Here is a 15,542-nt window from a genome sequence, read left to right as displayed (position 1 = left end):
GAGAGAAAAAAAGATTTAAACATTGACGACCAAGAGAGGCCTCTGTTCTAAATCTGCCCCTCTGCCGTCAGTTTGAGACTTGAAGGGTTAAGAACTGCCAAACCCCTCGTTCATGGGCCCCCTAGGTCTGTGGGTGAATGGGTTACCTCACCTTTACTGGAAGAGAGACTAGTTTTTACTGGAAGAGGCCAGTTTACTCATGGTAACTTGATGAGGGTGAGGTTCAAACTGGGGATGAAGTTCAGACCCAACCTTTCCCACTAGATCCCACGCCCTCAACCCTACTCTAGGTCCCCCCAAAATGGCCAGAACTCTGAGTTGTCCCCATGATTCTGGCCCCTGTGTGCACACCCTGAGTAATCCCCTTGAGTGTGGTGCAACTTTTTTGGTAAAGGTGATGAGCTTCTTCAAGTATGATTAAGGTCCCCAAATCAGCTGACCTCAAGTTGATTGAAAGAGCGATCACCCTGGGTGGGCCTGGCCTAATCAGGTGAGGCTTTTGTGGAGGCCTGGGAGCAGCAAATATCCACATAATGACCTGCTGGTGGAGGGACCATGTGGCAAAGACTCGTGGGTGGCCAGCAATAAAACCGAGACCTTAGTCCTACAAATGTAAAACATTTCTGCCAGTACCCAAAAAAGAGGCCTGGAAAAAATGCCTTCAGATGAGAATGCAGCCAACACATCGACTGCAGCCTGGTGGGACCCTGAGCTGAGGACCCAGCCCCACTGAGCTGGCCTTCCAACGCTCAGAAACTGTGTAGAGATAATGGGTGTTTTTACTTTTTTAATTTCGTTTTTTAGTTTTTTTTTTAATGTGGACCATTTTTTTTTCTTGGCTGCACTAGGTCTCTGTTGCACAGGCTTTCTCTAGCTGTGGTGAGTGTGGGCTACTCTTTGTTGCGGTGTGTGGGCTTCTCACTGCGGTGGCTTCTCTTGTTGTGGAGGACAGGCTCTAGAGCACACAGGCTTCAGAAGTTGCAGCACGTGGGCTCCCCAAGCCTCACAGCTGGACCTTAAGCCACAGGGCTGGGGGTCCACACACTTTCCAGTCCAGTACATGCTGCCCATCACCTCCAAGGGGCAGGACGATGTAAGGCGCACCTGCCCTGCCAGGTGGATGAAGTGCTGGTCACCACCCAGCCTGGCAGTCCCCGTCTGTCCTGACTCAGGGCTGGTCACACCCCTAGCACCACTGGAGGGACAGCGCCCAGACTGACACGAGCACCCAAGCACCTGTGCCTTGGAACCTCTCCTGTTGTGCCCAGGACTCCTGTGAGCAAACTCCTTGGGGATGAGCCAGATGAGACCTGGCTGTGGCACCCTGTCCAGGGCCACAGATTCCACAAATACAAAGCCAGGCCATCCATACCTTCAGATAGACAGTGTGTGATTTTTTATTTAGCATATTGCTGTTGTTGTTCAGTCACTAAGTTGTGTCCGACTCTTTGCAACCTCATGATCTGCAGCACGCGGGGCTTCCCTGTCCTTCACCATATCCTGGAGTTTGCTCAAACTCATGTCCATTGAGTTGTTGATCCTATCTAATGCTTATGCTACTTAGCATAAGAATGTCCCAAATATTGTATGGAATATACTTATACTGGAAATGTCATTTACGGTTGGCTTGATTTTCAGTGGAACTGGGCATCTGAATGTTCTCTCTCCCCTCGCCACCCAGCCCAACAGATATGTGGCTGGGGGTCCCCCAGACCCGGCAGCAATCCTGCAGCTGACCACAGAATCCTGAGCTCATAGCAGCTGCTATCGGAGCACCGAGGGATGGTTGTCACACAGCACAAGCTGACGGATGTGCATAGGGAGTGATAGTGACAGAGGCACACCAGAACCCAGAGCCACAGCCCCAGCCCAGCTCCTGGTTCCTGATCCCCACGTGGTCCTGCAGGAGTTAATGGAATAAGAGCAACACCGCCAAAGGAGAAGGTGAAAAATGCTGAGAGCAAGGAAAGGTTCTGGCTTTTCAGCTGGAAACCGGGCTTATGTTTCAGCCTTTCTAATGGCCTCGGAGAAAACTCCCTTCCTCCCCAGATCACACACCTCGACCTGGGAGGAAACCAGGAAAGAGAGAGTAGAGACGTCCGGACACAGCCTTTGTCTCCACTTTGTCTTCCATCCAGACAGACCCTCCCTCCTTTGGGAATTGCACTAAGACTTCACTGAAACCTCTCACCAGAAAAAAAAACACACAAAAAACCTCTTGCCGAGCCCCTGTGGGACTAGGCAGCCTGGCAGGTGGAATAGAATTTCCCCTCCCTTCCCCGAGGGCACAGCCCAGTGAGAAGAATTAAGCAAAAGTGAATCATCAAAACGAGACCTTCCCACCCGCCTCCTGAAATGTGCCCGTGAGGGTGAATTGAGAATTTCAAGGACAGTGCACTTTTCAGCACACTCCTCAGGTTTTAAGCCAGTAAATGCATCATTCCTGGATCTTTCCCAAGGTCCTTCTGAGGCCTTCGAGAGAGACACCTATTTTTTCCTTTCTCTTTTTAAAATAACTATGGTAAAATACACATAACATAAAAGCACAGCTCAGTGGCATTAAGCACATTCACCCTGTTGTGTAACCAGCCCTACCGTCATCTCCAGTATTTTCCGGTCCTCCTAAACTGAAACTCTGTCCCCATGAAACAATGACTCCCCATCCCCTCCCCCACCCCCTGGCCCCACCATCTACTTCCTGTCTCTGCGGATTTGACTCCTCCAGGGACCTCCTGTGAGTGGAATCAGACAGTGTGTGTCCTTCTGTGTCTGGTCAGCAGAGTAACAGCCCCAAAGATGTCCCCATCCTGGTCCTGAGGCCTGTGGCCGTGTCACCTCATAGGGCAGAGGGGACTTTGCAGGAGGGATTAATTTAAGGCCCCTGAGATTCGGACGACCCTGGATTTGCAGACCCAGTGTCATCACACGGTCCTTATAAGAGGGAGGGGTAGGGTCAGAGGCAGAGAGACAGGACATGCTGAGCTGCTGGCTGCTGGCTGTAACGATAGAGGGAGGGGCCACGAGCCAGGGATGCGGCGCCTCTAGAAGCTGAAAAAGTGGGGAGACAGTGCTCCCCGGGGGCCTCCAGAGGGACCAGCTCTGCCCATGCCTGGATTCAGCCCGGTGAGGCCTGAGCCAGACTCCTGACCTCAGGACTGTCAGAAAACCTAGCTGTACTGGTCTAAGCCCTCTGTTCCTGCTAGTTCCAATCACCCCCAGAGACTGGCATCCTCAGAGAAGGGGGACCAGGGGGAGCAGCCAGTGGGCACTGGGGTGGAGGAGGAACAGATGTGGTAGGAGATGGGGGAGGAGCCGGTGAGGCCCAGGTAGTATTCAAGACCCCGAAACTGCCTTCCTAAAAGGCTAGCGGGGAGGGCGGGGGGTGGGGGGCACATTTGGTTCCTGGGGCTGGAACAGAACAGTGGGAACCACAGAGAAAAGCAGACCTTGGACCAGGCAGAAGGCATGCTGCCAGATCCAGTGCTCCCCCAGGACACAGGCCCCTCCTCCTTGAGGCTGGGGTCCCCTTGACACAGGCCCTGCCTCCTCCCTAGACTGGGGTCCCCCTGAGAACAGGTCCCCTCCTCCATTAGACTGGCGTCCCCCTGAATACAGACGCTGCCTCCTTCCTAGACTGGGGTCCCCCGGGGGACAGGGCCCCCTCCCTCTGCGGATCTGTTCTGCCCACTGTAGCCCCTCTCTACCTCACCTACCCCCTGCCCCGGGGACGCCCTCGCCCGCAGCCTCAGCTATTTCGGGTGCACCGCCTCCCCGCCCCGCGTGGGCCGCTCTCAAGAATAGCTCTCAGAATAGCTGTGGCGGCTTCCCTGTGGCCGCCTGTCGGGGAGGCGCTGGAAGGGGGCGCGGGCCGTGGTGAGGGAGTGGGGGCAGCGGGTGGGGACAGACCCTGTGGGTGGGCGTCCCCAGCTGCTCCTAGTCTAGATCCTGGGGGTGGGTCCGGATCGGAGGGGGAGGAGCCGCCGTCGGGGTCCCTCTGGGGTCCATGCACAGGTGCTGGGGTTTCACCCCTGAGGTCCGGGTTGGGAGAGCAGAAGAGGTCCCATCACCACCCCCATGCATGGAGGAAATCGAGGCAGGGTGGGCAAAGGGGCCCCCAGCCACACAAGGGTCAGGACTACCAGGTCATTCCTGGGAATAATCTCATCCGCGGGAGTGGTGCCTGTGGTATATGTGTGGAGCCTAATAACGACCCTTTTCTAATCACTGCCCCTGGAGCCAGAGGGACTGGGGACCCAGCTGGAGCTGAATAAGCGCTCTGAGAGTGACTGACGAGGCCACGTGGGAGAGCTGAACAATCACTCATGAACAAGCACTACTTGAGCACCTTCTGTATGCCTCACCTGGGGAAGTGGAATGGTGGGGGCAGTGATGTCACCTGGAGAAGTGAAGGAGGCAGAGGCTCAGGGCACGCCCACTCCAGGCAGGGACCGCATCGGCTGCTTTATTTCAGGTAGGACAGAAGCCCCTAAATCGAGCACTTTTCAATGCCCGGGGCTAGGGAGCTGTCCCCATGGGATCCCATAACGTCAGAGCTGTGCTGGGTGTTCTGCGGAGGGGGCCACGAGACCCTCGGATTGGGGTGCTCAGGCCTCCTCCCTGAGACTGGAGGCTTTCGAGGGCTGGAGCCAGGCAGGTCTCCCCTGTCAGTTTGGGACTTCCCAGAAGGAGAAGGGTTAGGATGTCTCCCCTCTCAGACCAGCCGTAATAATTATATCAGGAGGTGAGAGGACTGGTCTCTTTCCTCCCAGAACTCAAGAGTGTTTGGCAAAGTCACAGGAGCAGAAGAAGTCATCTAAAAGCACAGCAATTTCTCCAGGAAAATGAAAACGGGAAAGAAACCCCACACCCCACAAATGCATCCACCCTTGGGACCGTCAGCACGAGACGTGCAGTTCTCGGGTGTGGATTTAAACGGGGATCTAGGTCCTAAGGCAGGGACTCAGCAGTTCCCCAGTGCCAGGGCAGCGCCTGCCCAGGCTCAGTCCTCATCCTCGCTGGCGTAGATCCCGGCTTCCCAGCGCTCTGCCATGGCATTCCTGTGTCGGGTCACCCGTGTGGCCTCTAGAATCTGCAAAAAGGAGGCATGGAGTTTCCTCAGGGCTCTAAGTCCCCAAACAGCTCCCTCGACCACTAACCCCTAGGAGAGGCCTGGAGAACAATTAGAGTAGGACCACCACTTCCTGTTTCAGACCCTCCACTCCCAGTAACAGTGCAAAGGAATGTGCTAACTCATGCTGAACCCCACAGGAGGGAAATGCCCGGGCCTGGCATTGTGGACTCAGATCAAAATGAAAGTGAAAGTCTTAGTTGCTCAGTTGTGTCAGACTCTTTGTGATTCCATGGTCTGTAGCCTGACAGACTCCTCTGTCTGTGGGATTTTTCAGGCAAGAACACTGGAGTGGGTTGCCATTCCCTTCTCCAGAGGATGTTCCCAACCCAGGGATCAAACTCAAGTTTCCTGCATTGCATGCAGCTGCTGCTAAGTCACTTCAGTCATGTCCAACTCTGTGCGACCCCATAGACGGCAGCCCACTAGGCTCCTCTGTCCCTGGGATTCTCCAGGCAAGAATACTGGAGTGGGTTGCCATTTCCTTCTCCAATGCATGAAAGTGAAAAGTGAAAGTGAAGTCGCTCAGTCGTGTCCGACTCTTAGCGACCCCATGGACTGCAGCCTACCAGGCTTCTCTGTCCATGGGATTTTCCAGGCAAGAGTGCTGGAGTGGAGTGCCATTGCCTTCTCTGGCATTGCATGCAGAGAGGGTCACAAATGTATTCCACAAAACCACTGAGGTAGGTGACCTTCTCTCAGGTGAGGTAGGTGACACTCTCAGGTGGACCCCTCCCTCAAAGAAAATACCCCTGTCTTGGGCCAAACCTGCCCCAAAACCATCTCCTAAAAAGGCAGCAGGTGGACCCTCTTTCCACAGTCTGTGCCTGTGGCAGGCATCAAAAGCAGATCACAGAAAAGTCCACCTCAGGCAGACACTACCAATCAAGAAGATACCAGGGCAAGTACCCACACCCAGAAGAAAGGCTTCCCACGACCCTGATGCCAGGGGACAGGGGGCACTGATTCAGGGGGAAGGGAGGAAGGCCCAGGTCCTCGCCCCAGAAGCACACTCACCTCCGAGTTGACATCATCCAAGGGATTGATGCCGGCATACTACAGGAAAGGAACACATGTTAGTCCCCAGGGCCTTCTAGCCTTCCCCACTGGACTCGATGCACAGTCACATTTGGGGAAGAAGGGAAGGCCTTCCTTGCCCACTCTGGTCCCCTAAGCGTTCCTCAATCACCCCAAACTCAAAACCACCCACCATGCTGTTCCCACATGTTGTCCCCCTCATTGAAGCATTGCCCATCATTTGCAACTGTTTTCTCTTGTAAACATCATCGTAACAAAGACAATTGACATTTACAGAGCTCTTGCTGTGGCCAGCCCTGCTCTAAGGTTCGAAGGGGGACGTTCTTATTATCACACTCATTTTACAGGGGAGGAGACTGAGGGTCAGAGAAGGGCAGGGTCTTGCCCCTCACATAGTCAGCAAGCAGCAGGACTGGGACTTGAACCCAGGTCCCCAGACTCCATTCTGCCCCAAACCACTAGGCAAGACTGTGAGCACCACATGGGCAAGGCTGGATGGACAGGGTGTTATTCTTTGTAGTGTAACAGTTCCTGACCAGAGAGGAGATGGCCTCATGGTTACAAATGTAGGGTTTGGAGTCAGGCCTAGGTTCAAGTACTGGCTTGGGAACTCAGACTATATGACATTGCATGAGTGCTTAGTCACTCAGTCATGTTCAACTCTTGGTGATGCTATGGACTGTAGCCCACTAGGCTCCTCTGTCTGGGATTTTCCAGGCAAAAATATTGGAGTGGTGGAAAAGGAAATGGCAACCCATCCAGTATTCTTGCCTGGAAAAGTCCATGGACAGAGGAGCCTGGCAGGCTGCAGTCCATGGGGTTACATGACTGAGCACACATGCATGAGGGTGGAGGCAGATGGGTTGATAGTAATAAACTGAGAGAACTAAAAAAAAAAAGAAAATCGGAGTGGGTTGCCACGTCCTCCTCCAAGGGATCTTCCTAACACAGGGATCCAAACTGCATCTCTTACATCTCCTGCATTGGCAGGCGGGTTCTTTACCACTAGCGCCACCTGGGAAGCCCTGTATGACCCTGGGCACAGGCAAGTATGGCTTTCTCAACAAAAGGGAAACAAAAATCCCTCCAGATGTTAAAGGCATGGTGCTTGCAGAGCCCTGAGACATCCATCATATGATGTGGATAATAATCAGAAATGATGTTGATGGTAATAAACACATGAAAATAATAAGGCTCATTTTGATACACTGCCACTGCTCTCCTCCAAGCAGAGCTCATCCTCAGCCTTTGGCTCAGGGGGAACAACCTCATGGTGGGGACTCTGCTTATACAGCCCAGACATGAAGAGAAACTCAGTTTATCCATTGTGCACCTTGCCTGAACTTTTCCGCCCCTAATGGGGAGTCAGACCTCAGCTAGGCCTCCAGGGGGATGGCAGAACTCAAGACTCACCCACTGTTCCTTCTTCTTTTTCTGCTGGAGAGCATCCTTGGCCGGGGCCTCCACCGTCCACACCAGGTCCGAGTGCAGGTGGATGGGGGTGAAATAGTGTGACTCAGACACTGAGTAGCTGCCTGTGATGCCTGGTGGGGGTTGGGGAGGGGAGAGGAAGCAAAGGGCATCAGGGAGGGTCCCATAGTCTCCTGAGGGCATAACGTCTGTGAGAACTCAGCCCAAGAGACACAGATTCTGGTTGAGAGGCTGGACCAGTTAAGGAGATGAGTGAATGGACAGACAGACAGAGCAGACAGCTGGTTGGGAAAACTGATAGACAGAGTGATCAGAATAGCCAGTCAGGAGAAACTGGATCAACAGATGGGCTGACCATGCAAGGAGAAAAACACTAGAAAGTGACATGGGGTGGAGGCAGTTCACATTGACAAAAAGGAGCAATTGATTGAGAGGCTAGAACATCTGTAAACCTCTATGCACCTAACAACAAAGTCTCCAAATCCATAAAGCAAAAAACTCAAGGCAAAGTTAACATCTTTCTCCAAAATCTACTGCTTCAGCAGACAGACAAATGGACAGACCAGCCAACCCAGGTGGTGGATGAAGTTCCCCAAATGTTCCCCTACCCTCACCCTCTCCTGGCATCCTCATACTCCTCCTGCCACCCTCCTCTGAGACTCTGCACAAAGCAGCCTTTCCCAGGACCCGTCCTCACTAGATTTGCGGGAGGAGCTCCGAGAGTCGTGGTCACAGCACTCATCCGAGAAGACCTCAGGGTACAGAGCACTCCGCCGCTCCTCAGCCATCTCCCGCTCCCGTCGCAGGACATTCTCCACTTCTCTCTCCAGTAGCTCAGATGACTGGGACTTCTGTAGCCTCAGTGCTGGGGCCCCCGCCACCTCCCAGCCCCAAACTCGGGGGGCCTCAGCTCTCTCAGGTTCATCTGGGACTCTGAACCGCAGGGGCCGCAGATGGAAGTACTCCTGTCTCAGGACACCCCTGCTGGCATGCAGGGGTCCCCGGGGGGGCTCCTGCTTCAGGCCTGAGGGCTTTGCAGAGGATTCTGAGGGATGCCTCTGAGACCCTGCAGCCTTGGGAGAGCCCACTGGCCTGGCTTCATCTGCTGAGAGGTTGCTGGGCCTGCAGTAGGCGTGGGAGGCAGGAGACTCTCCTGGGGGCGTCCCAGGGCTCAAGTATGGTTGGTAGGCATCAGGTGGGATACGGCTCACCTTCCTCACCTCTGGGGCCAGGCTGGCCGCGTGGGCATCTGGGGTTGGGCTGAGGATGGAGTCTGAGCTGTGGACTCTTCGAAGTCTGGGCTGAGGTCCTTCGGAGGACCAGTCAGGTGTGGATGCCCGGCCCACCTGCAGCCCCTCCCGCCGGTGATCCTCCTCACGCTGTGACTCCTGAGCAATGTCCCGCTGTACGTAGAGTGATGGACGGCCCCTGTCCCGCCGTGGTGCTGCAGCCAGGCTCACCTTGCTTAGCAGGAGCCTGGCTGGGATCTCCACCAGCTCCTGGTGGCTGGTTGCCCGCTGAAGCCCCCTCTGCTCTCGGAGGTCTGCCTCCCGTTCCTGGGCCAGTCGGATCTCTCGCTCAATGGGCGTCTCCTTGAGGGGCTCTGGGGACTCTTCTCTGGACCGGGAACCGGGGTCCTCCAGGGCTTGGGCAACAGACCTGGTAGGCAAAGGGTGAACCCTCTTCTCTTCTGTGACCACCTCCTTCACCTGGGGTTTGACTGGGAGGACGTACCCATTGGCCAGAGGTGGCCTGCTAAGGGCCTTAGAGGCCTGACTGGCCCTGGGTGGGGAGTTCTGAGAGGCCACTGCATTTACATGGGCCACTTTGGGTTGGGGGCTCTGAGGAACCTCTGAATTCACGTGGGCCACCCCAAGTGGGGCGTTTCGAGAGACCCCTGTTTTTGCATGGGCTACCTTGGATTGGGGGCTCTGGAGAACCCTTGCATTGGCGTGGGCTGCTCCAGGTGGGGGGTTCGCCTGCTCCAGGTTCAGGAACTGCTGCCTGACTGCCAGGAAGTCAATCTGCTCCCTGTCTATCTCGTTCTCCTCCAGGGGCATGGACTGTGGTCGGCTGGGGCCCCTGGGCTCCCTGTGGTCAGAGGCACCACGGAGCGTGGCCACCGTGCCACCCTTCCTGACAGCCTGGCCCCGAATGACTGCCTGGCGCTCCCGCTCCAGGTTCTGTGGCTGCCAGGGTGGGGTGTCCCTGGCCTCCAGGTGGTAGGCCTTCACCTCCTCATCCTCGTTATCCTGGGGGCAGGGTGGCCATGGGGCCATCCGGCCAGGGAAGACACGCAGGCTGCGGGATGTCCCAGTCCGCGTCATTTCCAGGGAGGCCTCATGGTCAGTGGGCCATGCTGGTGTCTCGTCCTGGCTCCAGAAACTGGCCGTGGGCCCCACGCCCACCAACTCAAAAGTGTAGCTGGTGTCACCATCAAAGGCCACACCGGCCATGCGGGATGAGTGAGGGATGCCGAAGATGGGATATCTGGTAACTCGGTCCATGTTCGGAAGGAGGTCTCTGCCCACCACAGGCTCCCAAGGTGGAGACGATTTGGGCTCACTGAAGGAGGAGAAGGATGTGTGGGTTACCAAGTCAGAGAACTTTGGGAGAGCTGTAGTCCCTCTCCCTCCAAGGACAAAGTCCTGGCCAAGTGGCCTCTGTGATTAGCTCAGGGATGGGTAAGTGACTCAGCCTTGCCAATCAGAGCATTCTATATTTGGACCTCTGTTATTTGTACAGGGATGGACATGTGACCCAACCTGGCCAATGACATTAAACTCTGGGACTTTGCAATTAAAGTGGAAAATTGGACCCTCTTCCCCACTGGGCTTGTGAGGCTGATAGGATGAGACAGAACTGTTGGGGGGCCATATTTGCCCTTGAGGACACACCTTGCTTAAGAGCACCCCCAACTGCAACGCAGCACCCTAAAAACATTGTTTCAGCTCCTGGATCCAGCCACACCTGAATCCCTGAGGGCCCCTGTACTGATTAACAACTCGTCCCCTGTGTGTCTAACATTTGCAGGCACCCCTCCCACCTCCTCTCCCAGACACTGCACCTGTTGGGTGCCAGCTCACTGGGTCCAGTCACAGGGGGGCTACCCCCTGACAAACTCTCTCTAAAGGCACATGCATCTTGAGGTTCTTTCTGTGATTCTTCATTTCATCTGATATTTACAGATGGCCCCACCTCTCACTGAGGGATGTCAAGTGGGGAAACTGAGGCCCAGAGAGGGGTGTGATTAGACAGAGAATCCCGTATCTGGCTCTCTCTTTGAACTTGCCCAGAGGGACACCTTGTCCCTTCCAGATGATTATGGCCTCAGCACCATAAAACTTGGCCCAGCTAAGGAGTACCTTGGGCCTTGTCCTTCAGGGCCAGGCAAAACCCTGACCCAGTGCCCCAGGGGGCCCAGCCCCACCAGGACTTGGGGCTCCCTCTGAGCACATCTCCAGGAGCCTCTGTGGAGGCCAGGCAGCTGCTCTTACACCTCCACGACTCCTGGCATCCCAGGCTGCAGCCTTCACACCCTGCCCAGGGCACTCAAGGCCACTACCTCAACCCAAACCCACGAACTCTACAGGCACCAGACCCCAAATCTGACCCTTTCCTCCTCCCTCTGCTGGGAGGACCTTGGTTTCTGCTCTTCCACAGTCTCCTTAGCTGCAGTCCAGGGAGCTCCTCCAGGAAGCCCCTCCAGACTGTCTCCACCCTTGGAGCCTGTGGCCTGAGCATCCCATGTGTGCCTGGCCCAGTACAGCTGAAGAAAGGAAGCTAAGCTGTTCTCAGCTCCTCAAGCAGCCCTTGTCCCCGTCCTCAGCCCCCTGATGCCACCAAGGCTACTGGGTACATCGCTGCCTTTTTACACCAACTTGCTTGTGAAAGTGAAATGTGGTTTTAAAAGAAAACTGCAGACCCTCCCTGAGCTGGAAAAGTGACATCAAGCAACCTAAAATCAATCATGGGGATCCATGCTACAATCAACTCGTTCTTATCATGCAGTCTTTCAAATATTGAATTATAACTAGGAAAAAAATATTTAAAAAACAAGCAGGCTTAGGTGATAAGTCCTAGCCAAGAGGGCTGAGCCTCTATCCCAAAGACTTGAGAGTGGCCGGGTGTTTACACATCTTTGCAAGGAGAAGAAGATTGTTTAAGGCCTGTCACCTCCCACTGCAAGCCATCAGCTCCCTCCCAGGGGCCCAGGTGAGCATCTGTCCCAATAGCCCAGAGTCTGGTACACAGCAAGTGCTTAATAAAGGCTGGCTCACTCTCACTCCGCGTGTCCAGGGGCCAGGGTTAGAGTTCATTCAAGCAGAGAGCCGGCTGCCCCTCCAGGCTTCCCCCCTAACCCCAGCCCACCTTGGAGGGCAAGTCTGGTCCCCACGCCCTGGACCCCTGGGGAATGCAGGCGAGTGCAGGCGTGATGGGGCTGATGCAGAAATGTTTGCCTAGTGAGTGGGCAGAGGCTCACCCAGAAGGATTTATAAGCCACAGGGGACATTAACTCCAGGAAAAAGAACTGCACACCCAGAGGGTGTCGGGTCTCCTGGTGGGTGGGGCAGGGTGGGGGACACATCCCTCCTCAGCCCATTCCTTCTGGGTGATTCACTGAGGCCAGCAGGGTGGGGTCCCTCTTTGCCTGAGTCCTTGGGCAAGTCTCCCCCAGTTTCCCACTGACCCCAGTGTCCCTCTGGATGGTAGGTAGGTCCAGAGCACGCAGCTGCCACCAAGAGAGGCTTGGTTCAGCCACGCTTGGTTCAACCTCCACGCAGGTTCAGCCTGGTATGCAGTAGGCTCCAGAGAAATGCTTTTATAGCAGTGGCTGATGCTTTTAGTTTTTAAACCCTGGATCTACCACTGATCTCTTCCCTGGTGGCTCAGATGGTAAAGCGTCTGTCTGCAATGCGGGAGACCCCGATTCGATTCCTGGGTTGGGAAGATCCCTTGGAGAAGGAAATGGCAATCCACTCCAGCACACTTGCCTGGAAAATCCTATGGACGGAGGAGCCTGATAGGCTACAGTCCATGGGGTCGCAAAGAGTTGGACATGACTGAGCGACTTCACTTTCTACCACTGATCTCAGAGTGACCCTGGGGCAGGCACTCCCTCACCAAGCCTCAGTCTGTACGATGGGACTGTGCCAACTCCACATCAGGGCCTGGGGAGGAACCAGGAGGCCCGAGCAGGTGCCTGGCACACAGAAACACTGGAGAAGAAACCGCCCTCCTGGAGGTCTCACAAACTGTACAAATGAGTTGTACTAGCAATCAGAGCCTTCCAACTCCTCGAGTGGCTCCTCCCAACTGGGCATCTCATGCCAGCACTTTGTTGGCCTCTCACAAGAGCCTGCGACCCAGGGGCCATTCTGTGCTCAACATGAAGCAGAAGAAACCAAGGCCCTGAGAGGGGTCACACAGGGCGTGACAGAGCAACAGGTTCTGAAACTGGGCAGTCACCTCCTCCTCCAGGAAGCTCCCTGGGATTGCTCCTCCCCAGTCCCAACTCTGTACCCTGTTGATACCAAAACTGAAACTGGGTTTATGGCCTCTGGGCCACATACCTGCTTCCTCATCACTGCAACTGGCCTCCTGCCCTTGGGCAAAGGCCTGCTGGAAGGGCCTGAGGCTCAGACAGGGCCAGTCACACAGCAGGGACAGGCTCTCAGGGTTCCTCTTCTGTCCCTCTGGGCTACAGTCCCCAAGACCCTGGTAGCAGGGCCCCTTAACACACCTGGATTCTGGGCCGAGTCTCTGCCCCACACCCACGGGATTCCAGCTGCCCTCCCTGAGGCTGGACACTCCCCCTCATACTGAGACCACCCCACCGCCTCCAGTGAGCCCCAATCAGACCCCAGCCCAATGGAAGGGGGTGTCATAGGCTGCTCAAGCCCTCCCCAAGCAAGCCTCTGGCTGGTGTTAAGCGTCTCCCCAGAAACCCCCGAATTCCCAGAATCAGCGGGGGTGAGCTGTGCCTCTGGCCCCAGGGGTGTGATCAGGCCCCTTCCTTAGAGGGTCAGGGTTCAAGGTCAATGGATTTGGGGTCCTGAAGCCCAGGGTAGAGACTGGGGCCCTGATAAAGCTCAGGGACTGGCCTCTGCTCCTCTTGTCAGGTGCAGCATAGGAAGGACATAAACCAGCCTCAGAGCCAGCCAGGGGGCTCAGAGCGAGGGGAGGTCCCCTACGTCTCTGGAAGCCCACTGAACCCCCCAGAGGGGGCTGGAGTGGGGATGCGGACTTCCTCCCTGTACCCGGAGGGCCCCACTGGGGTCAGAAGGTGCTGCTGACACACAAACCCCCATGCCAAAAGCAGAGCTCCCCACCCAAGCAGGACCCCAACCCCCCACCCCCCACCCCCCACCCCCCACCTTAGTGTCCATCCCACCCTCCTTTGCCCCAGCCTCACCCGTGCTCTCAGCCCCACAGACTTCAAGCCTGGCTCTGGCTCCCTGGCTGGCACAGAGGCCTCCCAGCCCCGCCCTGGCCCCAGGTTGCTAGGGGACAGGGCCCCACCCCGGGAAGCAGGTGCAACCCCTCCTCCCAGGCCCCACCTGGGCTTGAGAAACAAAGTTCAGAGGAGGAAGAGAAAGACGACACCGCTGCAGAGGGAGGGCGGCTGCTGCGCCACGCTGCACTGCCCCCTGGCACCCAGGGCCCCAGCCCACAAAGCCCAAGCCAAAACTCACCCTAAACCCTCTGGGCCTCCCCACCGCCTCCCAGCATCACTCAGAGAGGGGCCATCTGTCTCCCGGGGTCACTGAGCTGGTCCACAAGCCAGCTGCTGTTCCTCAGAGGCGGGTCCAAGTCCAGAGCCCCACCCAGGCCACCTGGCTCAGCCCACACTCTGGGGCCATTTCCCCTGAGAGATCCTTACTGGGACCAGTCCAGCGTCCTAGTCTCTGGGGATTCAGCTGGGCTTAAATTCAAATCCCACTTAACCACTCTGGGCCCATTTCCTCCTCCAGGAAGCGGGGTACATCACAGGATCGGGGGACGCCCCCCAGCCCACTCCCAATAAAGGGCCAAATGAGGACATAAAGGTGCCAGAAAGCTTTGGGATGGTTGGGGCCCGGGCACACTGAGGCTCAAGGTGGAGGCAGGTGCTCCCAGCACAAGGCTGTGGTGTCTGATCCTTGGCCGAGGTGCAGAGGACCTGCTCGAACCACGGCGGCCCTGAGCCTGTGGGAGACTCAGCCCACTGGGTGCTGTGGTTGGTCCACAGGGAAGGGTACACAGTGGCTGGGCTTCCGGTCCTGGCTGGGGTGGCGGGCGGTGGGGGATGGGAATCTCTGTCCTGACCTGCCCCTTGGACAGCTGTGGGGCCCCTCTGAACCTGTCTCTTCTTCCATCTGATGTGCCTCCAGCTGCGAATCTGGCAGGGCTGCTCACAGTGCGGGGGAAGGGTGGAGACTGGATCACCCCACATGCCAGGGCTCTCCTGATCCCAGACTGGGGCGACCTCCCCCGCAGGGCTCACACAGCCACTGTACAGGTGGGCAAGCCAAGGCCCAGAATGGGTGGCCACTCCTACCCAGATTATGTAGTGAGAGAAGCAAGGCCAGCAGCTTCTGCCCCATGTCCCCATCCATTTGCCAGGAACCAGCTTCTCTGCCAAGCTTGAGGGTATCTGTCCCCCAGGGGACTGTGAGCCCAGCAAGGGGCAGCCTCACAACCAAGGTGGGGTGGGCAGGTATGGAACCTGAGGCCCCCCCAGAAAACAGAAGCCAAGTCGCACCATGGGAAGCAGCCCCCTTACCTCCAGGCCTTACCTGCCCAGGTGCCACACAGATGCAGGCAGGGACTCCACCAACACCCCTTACCCACCACACTGGCGTGAGTCTGAGGGGTGCAGAGCCGCAGACAGGAGACACCAGTTCCCCTGGGCTCTACCAGGCTCCTTTTAAGGCTGGACCGTCTTGCTTGGGCAGGGCCCCAA

At 56.4% G+C, this 15,542-nt stretch overlaps 1 protein-coding gene across 4 annotated transcripts; it reads right to left on the bottom strand.

Annotated features, from left to right (window-relative positions):
* Nucleotides 1-4,421: 4,421 nt before the first annotated feature.
* On the bottom strand, nucleotides 4,422-15,542 carry MISP (mitotic spindle positioning). 4 transcript variants are annotated; one of them, XM_005209259.2, is made up of 5 exons: nucleotides 15,376-15,542; nucleotides 8,295-10,162; nucleotides 7,580-7,710; nucleotides 6,146-6,184; nucleotides 4,422-5,089 (listed from the first exon to the last, which is right to left on the bottom strand). In XM_005209259.2, the coding sequence occupies exons 2-5, from the start codon at nucleotides 10,102-10,104 to the stop codon at nucleotides 5,000-5,002; spliced, it is 2,070 nt and encodes a 689-aa protein (XP_005209316.1). In that variant the 5' UTR covers nucleotides 10,105-10,162; nucleotides 15,376-15,542; the 3' UTR covers nucleotides 4,422-4,999.

This window comes from Bos taurus, chromosome 7, assembly GCF_002263795.3.
Source record: "Bos taurus isolate L1 Dominette 01449 registration number 42190680 breed Hereford chromosome 7, ARS-UCD2.0, whole genome shotgun sequence".
In the NCBI taxonomy this organism is placed as follows: Eukaryota; Metazoa; Chordata; class Mammalia; order Artiodactyla; family Bovidae; genus Bos; species Bos taurus.
The sequence above is the reverse complement of the archived record's forward strand: the minus strand, read 5'-3'. Positions and strand labels throughout refer to the sequence as shown.